At 43.0% G+C, this 14,684-nt stretch overlaps 1 protein-coding gene and 1 long non-coding RNA gene across 3 annotated transcripts in view; both read right to left on the bottom strand.

Annotated features, from left to right (window-relative positions):
* kif5ab (kinesin family member 5A, b) overlaps positions 1 to 14,684 on the bottom strand; it is a 65,388-nt gene that overhangs the window by 33,759 nt on the left and 16,945 nt on the right. For both annotated transcript variants that reach the window (XM_053410687.1, XM_053410695.1), the window contains exons 2-6: positions 4,591 to 4,678; positions 2,548 to 2,621; positions 2,073 to 2,177; positions 1,619 to 1,667; positions 349 to 404 (exon numbers count right to left, since the gene is read on the bottom strand). In XM_053410687.1, coding sequence (XP_053266662.1) covers positions 349 to 404; positions 1,619 to 1,667; positions 2,073 to 2,177; positions 2,548 to 2,621; positions 4,591 to 4,678 — 372 coding nt within the window. The remainder of the gene's footprint in view (positions 1 to 348; positions 405 to 1,618; positions 1,668 to 2,072; positions 2,178 to 2,547; positions 2,622 to 4,590; positions 4,679 to 14,684) is intronic.
* On the bottom strand, positions 8,902 to 9,687 carry LOC128424508 (uncharacterized). Its single transcript, XR_008333036.1, has 2 exons — positions 9,343 to 9,687; positions 8,902 to 9,092 (listed from the first exon to the last, which is right to left on the bottom strand). It is a non-coding gene; the product is annotated as an uncharacterized LOC128424508 (long non-coding RNA).

Raw genomic sequence — 14,684 nt, 5'->3', positions numbered from 1 at the left:
AGCTTGAAGATTGAAAACAAGAGAACAGCCAGACCAGCTCTGTCAAAAGGTTGCAGCTTAGGCCTTTGCATTAACGCGACTTGATTAGCTTGTGCTTCGTGTTTGTTTAAACAAGATTTGTTTGGCTGATGCCTCTGCTGACACATGAAAACTTGAGCTCTCAGCTTCTGACGCACAAATAACGTGATGCAACGGAACCACGATGCAATTCTGCAACGCATGAGCGTGTGAGTCCTGCGTAATAATGAAATCAACGTGACTAAGTATGATTTTCTAAACCTCATCTGTTCCTTCAACCACGACACAAACAACATTAACGTCACATATGCAGAGCGTCACGTGACTCACCTTCACATAAGGAACTCTGTATTTGTCCTCGTGCACTGAAAGGTTGGTTTTTGTCACTGGGTTGTGAGAGAAAAACAAGAAGATAGGTCACCGTTGTACCCAGAGCATTCTGTGTGTGTGTGTGCGTGTGCGTGGGTGTGTGTTCGTGCTACACTAAGTGTAATCAGACCTGACTGCTCCCTGCGTGTTCGTGACTCAGATGTGTCTAATGCGGTGTGAAAATATACTTCAGTCTCCAGCTCTGAATGTTTTAATGGAGCTGAACTAGTTTTGCCAAAGTCACCGAGGTTTGATGATATTCCTCTGCTTATGTCTATGGACAAAAAACTCTCTTTTTTTTGGCAAAGCCACTCATTGGCCCGATTTCCAGCATCAGTCATTTCACATTTCCGAGTCCTATCTTGTCGACGGTAATTAAACTCCTCCTGTTTGTGCGACTGTTTTGTCCTCCGAGGCCGTGTGTGCAGTTGCGTGTCGGTGATTGCGTGATTTTAGCACCATCCTCTCCACTGGGTTTTCGCCGAGCGCCATCGATTCACCTCCCTTGTTGGAGACTCAGTTTTTTCTTGTACATGGCTTAAATCTTCCTCAGCCGCTGAGCCCTCCTCTGCATACAGATGTGGGCTTTCACCAGTGTCCCTGCTTCCATTAAAGATGTAATCACAGGGGAGCTGCCTACCCTTCTCCCCCCAGGCCTCTCCATCATCATGCACCGGTAACAGTGACACGACGGAACTGTTATGTTGCTGTGCTTTATTGTTTGACGCAGATAAGTAAAGGTCTAAAGGAAATGAACACGGTTGCTCACTTTTTCCATTTAACCTCATCGATCAAATCTTCTCGACCTTGTACACTATTTTATATCTTACCACCATTACAAGGACATATGTTTTGTTTTTAGAAGTGAGCAGGAATCTATTAATAATAAAAAACTATTATGAACCATAACTTTGTCATAGATAATAATAAAAAAATTATATTTTAAATTATGTTAAATTCTAGCTTAATTCTATAAAATACAGAGAGTTTTATATTAAAAAGATGCAGTTATGATTTGAGCACTGTTTTCAGCCGGAGAGTTATCTTTGCAATCTTCCTCTCCAGTGGCATAAAAAAGGATTTTGTGGATATTACACATTGATGACTGCTTATACAACGTATCCTATCTTTATGTACTTAGATGTATGACTATGTGCTGCAAGATGGCTGCACGTGTACAGTATGAATTATGTTGCATGTTGCGTCACATTTTCTCAGTGCATACACACACCATCCAGCAGGTCCCGGATTTTATCCAAGTAGATCTCAAAGTAGGATACCTGCACCGCAAAAGAAAAAACAAAATCATGGGGCAGTGGATATTTGGAATAAAAGTAGGAGACAGAAAGAGAAGCTGATACAGATACATGAGTAGAATAAAATGAATGCTCATTGCACAAATAGTAGTAATCTGTCGCCCACAGGCCAGGCAAGGTATTAACCTCTATTATACAACTGTGGTGTAAAAGGGACAAAAGGAACAGCAAATATTCCAGGATTATCGTGGTTTATATATCATGATTTATTGATGCTCCACTCAGCCAATCCATGTGAGGATTACATCAGAGGTTCCAGTCGAAATCCCACTGAATGTGTCACTGTATGGAACCGAACGTCTCCAGTGCGTGTGACAGCTGCATAGATGCACACATGAGCACACACAGCAGATTGAAATTCCCACAAACCTTTATATGGAATTCAAGGTTCTCATCCATGGCAAATATATGTTCAAAAATGTCCTGAGCGATCCGGGGAATGATTCCCATTCCCTGGGGATTGTGAAGGTTTCCCTGCAAAGAGAGAGAGATGAGATGAGAACCAGTGAGCGGAGTGGGATAAACGCCAGACCCTTGGGTGAATTAAGGGGAGATTACGGTAAAAGACAGGAGAGCATTTGACTTGAAAAGGAACTGGGACGTTTTCCCGGAGAGAGTCGTGAAAGGAGGTAACTTCCCACAGAGGAACAGGGGGAGTGAGATACAGAGGGATGACAGTGACGGAGAGAGATGTATGGGACAGCAGATATGTAGATTGTATGGGATATGTAGATTCTGGTTGTAAGGTATTTCAAATAAAGAAGACGTATGTGTGTGTTATTGTGCATGTGGCATATGGCACAGCGACAGGTCTGCTGTTTGAATCACTTGAGAGATACTGTACCTCCATTGTGTGCGTCTTTCCCGAGGAAGTCTGCCCGTAGGCAAAGATGGTCCCATTGTATCCACCCAGCACATCTGAAATAGGGAGGAAGAAAAGAGGGATGTTAGATTTGAAAAAAAAGGACACGATGTGCATATTAAAAGAAAATCTAACACAAGCCTTGGAAAAATAAGACAGGTAGTGATGGAACCGGTATCACAGTGTACGGTGGTAAAATTCCAGATGGTGGGTTGTACCATTTCTGTCTTTAATCACAGGGATGTGGTGGTTACACTAACAGCATCCACTGTCACCAACATTTGACGTCCACATCCGCCCTTAACGTAACCTTTGTTTTGTGTTATTATTTTATATTTGTTATGTCACTAGGAATCAGATTTATTTTTCATCTGATTGTATTGTTCTTACATGAACATACTTGTTGCAATATGTAGATTCTGTTTTCCATCTACTTTCATTGATAATTAATTTATTATTTAAAATTACCTCAGCCTGTGTATCAAGTACTGTTTTATTACTATGTAGTATTAAGGTTTTTGAACATTTTACCCATTTAACCATTCATCGATAATACTGATGACCATGATCATCTTCGTAACTGTAATCGTGAAACTAGATTTTCATCTGTAACAGGGAGGTGGACATGTTCCCAGACAAAGACAAATATCTTTGTACCTTTGCTCCAAGAACAGAACAAACTGCTTCATAGAGAGTGAGGCGAGCAGCACCTGGTATTTAAGCTTAGTTAGAAGCCGAACGACCTCTGTGGCTGCACACAATAAACAACACCTACCTGCAGCGCTAAGAGTCACCAGGCGACACTGAGTGAAGGACCGAACCAAGCATAAATATATGATTCCCTCCGTTATTCTCTGTGATGAAGTGAAAACAACTCCACCTCACCAGCGGAGGTTAAGCAGCAGCACCCTGCAGAATGTCATATATTACTGCCACGGCCTAATAAAACCAAAAGTGGCAAAAGTCAAACATGGATAAAGAAAAACACATCACCCTGAAAGGACCCAGCCGCCGCAGGTAAACTGACCACTCACAAATCACAGGAGCTTTCAGGTGAGACCATGTCGCCCCCTCCCCCTCTCCCCCTCTCCCCCTCTCCCTCACCCCCTGGTGTTGCTTTTACTCTCCCAGTCCAGGAAAACGACTTCCTCTGCCGCCCCGCTGGTCCCAGTGAGACCAAAACTGAGCACGACACATAAAAGAGCAGTGAATAAAGAGCGCATGTCTCTGAATGGAAATAAAGGCAGCGGGAGATTATATGGTTAGACAGCGGAGACCACCACAAAGGGAAGCGAAGAGGAGACGGGGTGGATAGACAGCACAAGTGTGAGAGAAAGACAGGGGAAAAGGGCAAAGAGAGTGACGGTGGAAAAAGGGAGATATAGACAGCCGGCAAGTAAAAAAGGTGAGTTAACAAAAACATGGATTCAATTCTCTGCCCAGGCTCTCCATCTCGATTGGCCCGTTACAGACACTCTTCAGATCTCACTTCACATCTTCTTTCCATTTGCCGAATCCTTAACCGAGATTTTTTATTGTCCTTCCCTGCACCACATGATTAATCTTGCCATTTTTCCGTCTTTCCTTCTTGCCATCACAGTAATCTAACGCTCTATAAATGTGCCCACCAAAATCAATCTCCTTTTTTCATGAACTAGTCAAATGGAGTCTCCTTGAAGTTGGTAGAATAATGTCACCTTACCATTGGGGGGGAGGGAAAGAGGAAGGGGCACCCATGAACAGAGATTGCAGATTGAGGGAGGGGGGGGAAGGAGGGGGGTTAGAGGAAAGAAGATGTGATTCTCCAGGGTATTGGTTTTGTTTGATCTCTCCGGTCCTCGTCCGTTTGCCCGTCCCGTCCGCAGGCCCTGCTGTGATACAAGCACGCATCTATTTCATGCTGATATCTGCGAGTCGCGTGGCCACATCATATCAGGGAAAATTGGTTTTCTCCTCATTTACAAGGTGCTGCTGATACGGTGAATCTCCTCGCTCCAGTGAAACCAGCTGTTTGCCGTGACTCACCTCTGACAATCTGCTTGGCACAGGTGTTGTAGACCTGTTCCTGGGTGGTGTTGGTGGGGAACACCTGGTCGAACACGTACGTCTTCCCCTGCGAAGGACAGACAGCACAGACAGAGTCAGCTACACAGCGCACAGGACAGTTCAGAGGTCTGTTTTGGAGAGTTGTCAACACCTCAGCCTCCCCCGGTGACTCGCTGTAAAATCCCCACTGGGAGGTTTGTGAAGGGGGGCACAAGTGTGTGTGTATGTGTGTGTTAGTGTTTGTGTGTGTGTTTGCGTGTGTGTGTGAGAGAGAGAGAGATAGAGGGAGGGATGGCGTCTTCACTCACTCATCATGTTTATCGCTAAACATTATGTAAAGCCATATTGCCACCATAAAAAGAAGTGCCACATCAATATTTCCTTCACGCGCAGTGCACATGCTTTATAGATGCTGGGTCCATCTGTGTGTATTAGGCCTGGATAGCAGTTCATATATCAGTTCAAGAGGCCCATCTGCCTCCTTTTAAGCAGCACAGTATACAGCCAGTGCGTATTTTGTGCTATTAAGAGACGGTGGGTGTTTTGAATGGGCGCAGTGCAGCATTGAACCTCAGGCAAAAGACTGGGTGACCCCAAGAGAGGCAGAGAGAGAGAGAGAGAGAGAGAGAGAAAGAGAGAGAGAGAGAGAGAGAGAGTGAGAGAGAGAGAGCGATCGCATCTTAGGTGAAGCCATTAGAGGCTGCAAGACGCAGAGTGATGGAGAGAAGAGAGAAAAACCAGTGGAGGCAGAGCCGAGGGGAAATGCAAGAGGGCGTGACCGTAGCAAACGTGGTCATGTGAGGAAGACGAGTAGAGAATAACACACAGAAGGCGAGAAAGAGAAAAAGAAAGAAAGACAAGCCTCTGTACGCAAACAAGCGTGGACGTCTGCAGGGAAACAAACAAGTCCACCAAACAGGTGATTATCGGCCATTTAAACGGCCACACAGTCACCCGGAGATATATGCTAATTCAGCACACAGGTTTGAATTCCCAGTCAACCAGTTAATTAGCCAGCGTGAATCATTCTGCAGGAAAGCCAGTTGACCCAGATATTCAGTCAAGCACACAGTTGGTCATACATCAGCAAGTTGTTGCTGTGACATGTCTGACTGCAGGTCACGTTTCATGCCGCGTGTGGATCAAACGCTAGTGGAACATAAACAGAAGATGCATAATCATCACCTATGTTAATGCACATTTTTTTACTTACAAAATGTATCTATGCAAGTCAGTGATCTGCTTTGAACTTTTCATTTTTAAGCTTTATGTGCTAATTTGATCTAAGCCCCTTTCCCACCTGTACAGTCCACTTGTTTTTGTGTGCAATGGCATCAAATCATGTATTTGAGGTATTTTGTCTGTTTGGACAGATTTCCATGAAACGTTTTGAAGGATGTGGTACGTGTCGGAGAAGAAGCCAATACATTTTGTTGATCTGTCAAATAATAACTGATGGATTTGTGATGAATCAAATCAGACATATCTAGCGGACTCACATTCACCAGTGTGTGCAATTTGTTGCAGATCCAGATACAAATCCAGATCTAGAGCATTTTAGTATGTTTTCATGAGGGGGATGCAGAGGTATGAACTCCAGTGGGTGCGATTCTAGTTTCAGTTCAGATTCATCAAAGGTGTGAGGACCTAGACAACCACACATTGTTTTATGTTCCTGACCCATTAACCATAGAAAGATGACTCAGATTCGTCTTAGTCATGACTGCCTGCAGAAACCCCTGCAGATTTCTCAGGCTAATTTATCTTATGACTGACAATAAAGGTTTCTTATGTAATCTGTACTGTGTAATGGACAGGATTCATAATGCCAACAAACCTACATTGCAGCCTCACTTTCATGAGGATTGTATGGCGAGTGTTAGTGGGAGTGACATGTTACATAAGCAATGCATTAAATCCATACACGCTCCAAGTGTCCTGTTCTATTCCTGCCCCTGTACAAGGAGAGAAAAGATGCTTTTCCTGTGGGGGGGGGGGGGGGGGGGGGGGGGGGGGTAGCACATTATCAATGCTTAGATTATGACAATAAAGTAAACTTCCCTCAGGGAAAGTAAACATAATTAAAAATCTATTTTGACCAAGGGGTAAAACTGAAAATTAAGAATAAATCTGCCAAGCGGTGACGTTATTATTTTTATTGGTCTTGATTTGCTCACCCACTGCAACGCTTAACACTTTCTAACGTCTCGTAATCTACTATACATAAAATGTAATTTTAGCGAGTACACGTGCATCTGTCAATTACATAAAAGCCATACAACATGGGGGGATGCTCTGAGCTGTACTGTCTGGCAGCCTTGGATGAAATACACCAATAACCCCCTGCACCTCTAAGTGTTACATATGGGCTCTGCTGCTTCTCACCCTTTTAAAAGACACAGTCAACAACAGGCAAAACACAAAATCCCTGCGCACACAAGTTTGTCAGCGGCATTAATAATAAGCTCCGTTCCAGACTTTCAAGGATAGATGCCTTATTTGTGTAATTTAAAATTCAATGTTTTCTTTATCATGTTGGTTTTCTTGTCGTATTAAATTTGAGACTTTGCATTTATCCGTCAATTTGTGCACAAGAGCTCATTGTCACAGAGAAGAGTCTTCTGTTAATATGATAATGAGAGGTAATGAATGATGGAACCTTGAACTTTATAAAGTCATTAATATTCAACAAAGTGCTGTTCCCACTTCTTAACAATTAAACAAATATAAACTTTTTTATTTATCCCACTAAATCCCATGCATTGTGCTGATGTCAGTTAAGCTAGATAGTTGAATGAGCCGGTTAGACTTAGATACACGTGTTGACTGCTAGATTTATCTTGTGTCTTATTTATGTGGTTTAAAAGAAATGTTGGAAAATCTAAATAGATATTTTAAGTTGCAGGAAATGGGTATGCAAGTAAATCTGCATTTGGACTTGTAGCGCAATGTACAGTGTTTTTTTGGACTTTTTGAAACTCAACTGTCAATGGTGACAATAGTGACGTGTGGAATTGTCGAGGCACCTCTCACTCACACTGACTCAGTGTTGAAATGGTAAAATCACATGCATCAAGACAGAGTTTTGTTTTTAAAAACTGTCAGAATCTAACATTGTCATTTTTCTGGCCATTTGATAATGATATATTTTGAGACCAATATATTGAGATCCTATTACATACAATGATTTTCTCTTATCACTCAGTGCTTCTGTAGTGACATATTTTATAAAGAAAAAGGAGGAATAACATGTCTGCCCCCCCCCCCCCTAGGAGCTGGAGCTAAAAATGAAGCAGTACTGCTGCAGAGCAAGACGTCGACCGGGACCTTTTCCACAGTGACCGCCCACTTTACACTTCTGGCTGTGCATAAAATAATTTGTGTGTGACAGAGGGTGGAGGGAGGTTGGCAGAATCCAAGCCTGCGTTTTTCTCTTCCATTTCTTGATAATCTGAACAGTTCAGCTGTTGTTTTCAAGTGCTGTAATCACAGCTGCAGGTACTGTGCACAAAACAAGCACCCATTCACCCCCGACCAGGGCTGACTCCGGTCCAAATGAGCCAATTTTAAAGCTACGCAACGAGCACAAACCCCCCCCACTCGACAAGACTGAGACAGCGAGAAGGAGGGGGAATCGTGTTGTGGTATTTGTCGAGATGGTTAAAATGAGTCAGTTATGTAAGCCGGATGAAAAACAGCTCTTTGTCAATCATTTGTTCAACCATTTAAGTAATCTGCTCTTGTGCTGCATATGATTATAGCATAAACGTATCAGACCCTCTGTACGCTCTCTATCTGCACGTCCATCTCTCTGTCAGCCTGTATCGAAAAAATGGGTTTGTTTGCATAATTCAATGCCAGTCTTCTCAATTAGGCCCATGCACGTTGATGTGGTTTGCTGGAATGGGAGGCAAATTTATGTGTGCATGTGCAATTGTGTGTTTGTGTCTACATGCGCATGTGTCCAAATGATATATCCAATTATGTTTGTGCATGCTGACATTGTCCATGGCCCTCAGCTCTGTGCGTAATGTCAAACACCCACATCTCCTGTCCAGCCTGCAATCTGCTGCCAGGAGACAAAGAGGCAAATGTTCCACAGGCAGCAAAAGACAGAGGCAGACAGAGAGAGACAGAGAATTTAAAAAACACAATAATCAACAGAAACTGTGAGGATCATCGGTTGTGAGTAAGAAATAGACGGGAAAACAAGACCAAGCTGAAGAAATCCAATAAGAGCTGTCACAAACTGGCTCAACATATGTGACAAGGAGGGGAGACGAGTCAGGATTGAAAGTGCTAAATGAAAAGGTTTTATTATAACTTGAACAATTATATGTACAAAAAGCATGAGGTGTGGAGAGTAGTGGCATCAGTGGTGAATGTAGTGTATGGATGAGTGAGATGTGTGTGCTCCTGTTGAGTGTACAAGGAAGACGCCAAAAAGAACCAAGAACCAAGAACCTGTAGCGGCGTGGAGCCTAGGAGAGAGAGAGAGACAATGAGACCAGGCTGGCTTATATCACCTTGGGTAGAGGCCTAGCCAGGTGTGAGCACCTTGCCCTAACGACCCTCCCTTTCTGCCAACTCCTGCAGGAAGTAATCAGCTGCATGATGCTAGCAGTAAAGGGAGGGGTCGTCACACCCCCCTCCATAAGAACGAGGTTCCACCTCGTGTTATACATCAAATAAGTGTCAATATGTTCCAATCTGTCATGGTTCATACGTTACCAATAACTGACAGTCAGTACTGCACTCCCCCCAGGCTGCATCCTCCAGCACATCCCTCCATCCTCACCAACCCAGCAGCCTTGGTACCAAAGGAGCATTTTAAGGGAATGAAGAGCCGAGAGATGAGCAGAGGAGAACATGGAAATGAGAGACAGCATGAATAAATAGACTAAGGGTCCACAGGTGCCCGAGACAGGGCATCTGCCATTACATTGTCAGTCCCCTTAATGTGTCGGATGTCTAGGTTATATGGCTGCAGGAACAGCGCCCACCTCATTAGCCTCTGATTAGGATTTTGCAGTGACTTCAAGAAGGTGAGGGGGTTATGGTCAGTGAAGACAGTCAGCGGAGATTATTAACCAGGTCACACTGGGAAGACTTGCCCCCTGAGGCCTCAAAACTATCCACTCTCCCCATATCTGAAAGTTTACCCTCTCTTACCAGCTGTAGTTGATGCTGTTGCATTTCCAACTTGGCACACTCAGTTTTATGCTTTATAGTTTCCAACTCTACTTCCTTTTCACATTTCAACCTCTCCAACTCTAACTGCTGTTTTAACTGCAACTGCAGCAACTCCTTCTGTTGTTCAAATGTTAGAGCTCCAGGATTAGGCACTACACTGGTCACTGGACTGCTTACAGACTGCCTGCACAAAACTCCAGCCTCAAACAGACCATCCCTTAAGCAGGTCTTCACACTCTCCTTTAACTTTATATCTGAAATGTCAACTTCATAGTGCTCTGCTATCCTAAGAAGTTGATCTTTAGTGCACTGGTCCAGCAAAGCCTGTGAAGGATCCTGGATGAAACTCTCCACAAGGGAAGCCATCCTCAAAAACAATCAGCCTAACAAGTTACAAACCTTGACTGAGACACGCAGAAAACCCAAACCTGAGGTAACAGGTGAACAGGAGCCTCCCCCCTTTACTGATATTAACTACAACCATTAAAACTAGCTAACTAACTTATCCTAGTCTTCGTGCAGTTAATGGTGGGGGGTACTTATGCACGCGAAACCAGTGGTGAGAAGAAGGCCACCAGAGGACTGGCAACCCTCTCCCAACCCTAGAGGTGCTCCCGAGCTAATAGCTCTACCCACCTTCGCCGCCACCTAAAGTGATCACCACGAGTCCCCTAGAGGAACCCGCTACCAAACCTAACAGGGGGTAGAAACTCCTGCTCCAACAGATACCAACATACCCCAGATAGGGCTAAACGCAAAGCCCCAGTCAAATCCAATCACCTTCACCACAAACAGAAATGGACCAAATACCTCTCCTTAATTTCCTACAAGAAATAACCAGCACTGACAACAACCTGACATTTCCCCTCCCAGAACAGTTGATGACTAACCAACGCACAGTCAGCTATGTCCAACAACAAGTAGTGTACACTCCAACAAAGCAAACCAAAAACCATTGTCTGCAAGAGGAGGAAGCACACACCAACCTAAACCGGGCCAATTTACCAGTACAGACCAAATTTAAGCTATTTTAATCCTAATACTGTATCCCGGATGAGCCCCCACTTGTCACAAACTGGCTCAACATATGTGACAAGGAGGGGAGACGAGTCAGGATTGAAAGTGCTAAATGAAAAGGTTTTATTATAACTTGAACAATTATATGTACAAAAAGCATGAGGTGTGGAGAGTAGTGGCATCAGTGGTGAATGTAGTGTATGGATGAGTGAGATGTGTGTGCTCCTGTTGAGTGTACAAGGAAGACGCCAAAAAGAACCAAGAACCAAGAACCTGTAGCGGCGTGGAGCCTAGGAGAGAGAGAGAGACAATGAGACCAGGCTGGCTTATATCACCTTGGGTAGAGGCCTAGCCAGGTGTGAGCACCTTGCCCTAACGACCCTCCCTTTCTGCCAACTCCTGCAGGAAGTAATCAGCTGCATGATGCTAGCAGTAAAGGGAGGGGTCGTCACAGAGCAGAAAGCAGCGGTGAGGAGAAGTGATGACGAGCGAGAGATCAAGACTCTCCGCATTATAGGAACCAAAAAGGAGAGACTGAGGGAGCTAAATGCAGTCGAGATCAAAAGATGACAAGCGAGGGAAGTGGACAACAGACCACAAGAGAACCAATCGAGTGAAGGCCAGAAAATGAGTTAACAGGAGCGAGGAAAATGAAAAAAGAGAGGGATGAAGGGCTGCAGCAGCAGGGTTGGAATTTAGATGGGGGTATGCTGGTGGGTTTTAGACCCTGGGGACCAGACAGATCTCTCTCTCTAACCAGAGGGCTTAGTTTGGATCTCACAGAAACATACGCACAGTTTGCAAACTGATTTAAATCTTGTGCCTTGAAGGCAGGTATATCATCAAAAACCAAAGTATGTGAAAAATCACAATCTTTACCAGATGATGGATCTGAATGATGAGTCCAGAGGCTATCAATATTATCGTGAAATTCATAATTCATCGTCATATTCATTATGAAAATGTATTCCAAATTCATAATCCAATCTATAGTTGATGAGATACTAAGGTGGTGGACAGGCAGACTGTTTGGGTTTATGCAACTTAAAACTACTTGTTTTGTATGTTAATGCATGATATATTTGCTAAGGGTAACAGTGAATCCTAATTTTGTTTCCAGTTAAACTTCACAGGGCATCTTTAAGGTCAAGGGAGAGATCAGGGGCGTTTCTAGGGTTGAAAGAAAGGGGGGGCTTAGCCCCTAAGGCTGCTGAATGTTTGCACGCACAGCGCGCGCCAATTTTTTTTGGGCTCATTTGGGACTGCGGATATTATCCATGTTTCATACAGTTCATAGATTGGTTCAATCAGAAAGAGTGTGATTTTTCTCTGTATCTTTGCTTGCATTCATTCAGTATAAGATAACAGAAGAGACAGAATTTCAGGGTCATTGTGAAATTTGACAACACAAATATGAACTGATTATATACAACAACATTCTATAGGCACTGATATTATTGTTTTAAAATACTAGAGATAGATATTAATGCAAAGAATAGAGAGCTGTCGATAGTTATTTCTTACATTTCAAATTTGCTCGTTCACACTCTTGCTCACTGGAGACATTTTCTAACAAAATAGCTAGCTAGCCAGCTTAGTGTTAACATAGCTCATTACACTATTCCCTTTCATTTGCCTCAAGTAAACCTAAATTTAAGCAGGTAACAATCGTTAACAACTACAGATAGACACATTCTGTAACTACCTGTACTTACAATTTCACTCCGTGCATCATTTACTATGAGCTAAACTCCTTGGCTGTAATCCTGCTGTCTTGATGAGAGACGTTACTTGGCAGAGTGAGAAAGCCAGCGCAGCAGCCCTAACCCTAACCCTAACCCCGGCATGAAAAAGCCCATAATGTAGCCCCCCCTGTTCCTGCAGGATCTCTGGAGGCCAGTGTCTCTGTGAAGCCTCCGGGGCCAAACATCTACCTGGGTGAGAGTGTGCTACTGCAGTGCACAGTGGAGTCCCTCTCTGCTTTTGTGAAGAGCTACTGGTGGTTCAGGTCCAAACCACACAGGGCTCCCCCCCAGGCACCTGGTCTCCGGTGACAGCTACTTCATGACCGCGGTAACACGGGAGGAGGCCGACAGGTACTGGTGCCAAGCCGAGTGTCGGGAGAACCGGACTGAGGTTGAGCTAAAGGCCCGGCCAGTCTCGCTTGGAGTGTCAGGTGTGCAGCAGCTACGACTGCAGCCACTGCAGCGCGGCATCAGGTTTCTGCTTTGCACAGGACGAATCAGATGAGTACAGAGGTTGTGTATTCTCAAACTGACTAATGCAGAGACACATAGAGGCTCTTATTTTCCTCAAAACAGCCTCTGTCACTCCTCCCTATCATGGGTCAAAACATGGTTTATACTATTTCTAATTGATCAGAAAACTGTCAGAAGATTTTTTTTTAATTTGTTTATTCATTTAAGCTTATTTTGGCTTCATGACTGACTGTGTTTAGCAGCAATAAAATGTTGAAAACCCCTTTGAGGGTCCCTGGAGCGAACCCTAGCTGACATTAGGTGAGAGGGTACACCCCCGACAGGTCAATCTCAAAATGTAAAACTGTAAAAAAAAATGTATATTAATTATCAATAGGATATCTTCAGTCATACATTTTTTTGCCAAACATTGAATCCAAAAACAGACACAACTCTCCCTGTAGTACTTGATTTATTACAAAATGTTGCTGCACTCGACACAAGATTTGTTTTGTCTCTTTACTATTCAGAGGTGGGTTTTGGGCATAACATGCAATAAACCAATCAGAGAGCCATCTACCATTACCTTTAAAAGTATTAGTGTCCTTGCACCAGCAAGGTTATTATAAGAGCAAGTCATCATATTTTACACCCTTTTATTACTCAATGCTAATATGTCTCATTATTATAAAATCCTATGTCATCACTGTGAGATGTGAAGCCATTGTCCTGCTTTAACAACAGTGAGCAGGACACAGCATGCTAACATTAGATACATTGTTGGTTTTATGTTGTTCATGTAGGAATTAAATAGGCAATCTGACCCCTACTGGAGAAATTCATGTTGACTGGGTTTGACAGATTATCACATGAGAAGGGTGTTTCATAAAAGTATAATTGTTAGTGAAGTGTAGGCACAGGTGATTTTAGAGACTACAGTCGAGCAAGTATGGAGATTAGAGTACAGCTGAAGGCAAATCACAATAAGTGAGAGCACGAGTTTCACAGACAGCGGAGATTTACAGTGTTGTAATTGGTCATCAGTCTCCGTGATTCTTTAGGTTTTGTTTGAGCTCTGAGTTGTATTACTCTCATCCATAGACACCTATGAAGGTATTTTCTGCTGCAAAACACTTGTGCAATGGAATTTGTGGTTGTAGAAAATCGTCTTTTCTTAAATATTCTCCATACTCTCGTGTGACATGAACCTCTTGGTAAAATAAATTTAAACTATTTAAGTCTGAATTTTGGTTGGAAATATCCTGGGTTGTATAATGTTCACATGTTCGTTTGTGATGAAATACTGCGGCTAAGAGTTACACGACGAAATGAACAATAGAGAATGAAATGAAACAAAATACATTTTCTACCATCACACAATGTGTATGTGTATGTATGTATACATGCATATGTATATGTATATAAACATATATGTAAGTATATATTGTATATATATATATATATATATATATATATTAATACTAAGACAAGAAGATGATAAGACAGGAGCCATTAAAAAATTAAAGATCAGATGCTGCAAGAATGACGCAATTAAAAGTCCACCAAAATGAAACAAATTTATTTACAGAAATAAATGATCGCAAAACTTCATCATCAGTAGGTGATTCTATCACCATAGCAACCAGATGCTAAGATTTGAAATAG

Source organism: Pleuronectes platessa, chromosome 2, assembly GCF_947347685.1.
Source record: "Pleuronectes platessa chromosome 2, fPlePla1.1, whole genome shotgun sequence".
Taxonomy (NCBI): domain Eukaryota; kingdom Metazoa; phylum Chordata; class Actinopteri; order Pleuronectiformes; family Pleuronectidae; genus Pleuronectes; species Pleuronectes platessa.
Note: the sequence above shows the minus strand (reverse complement) of the source record. Positions and strands in the feature narration are given on the sequence as shown.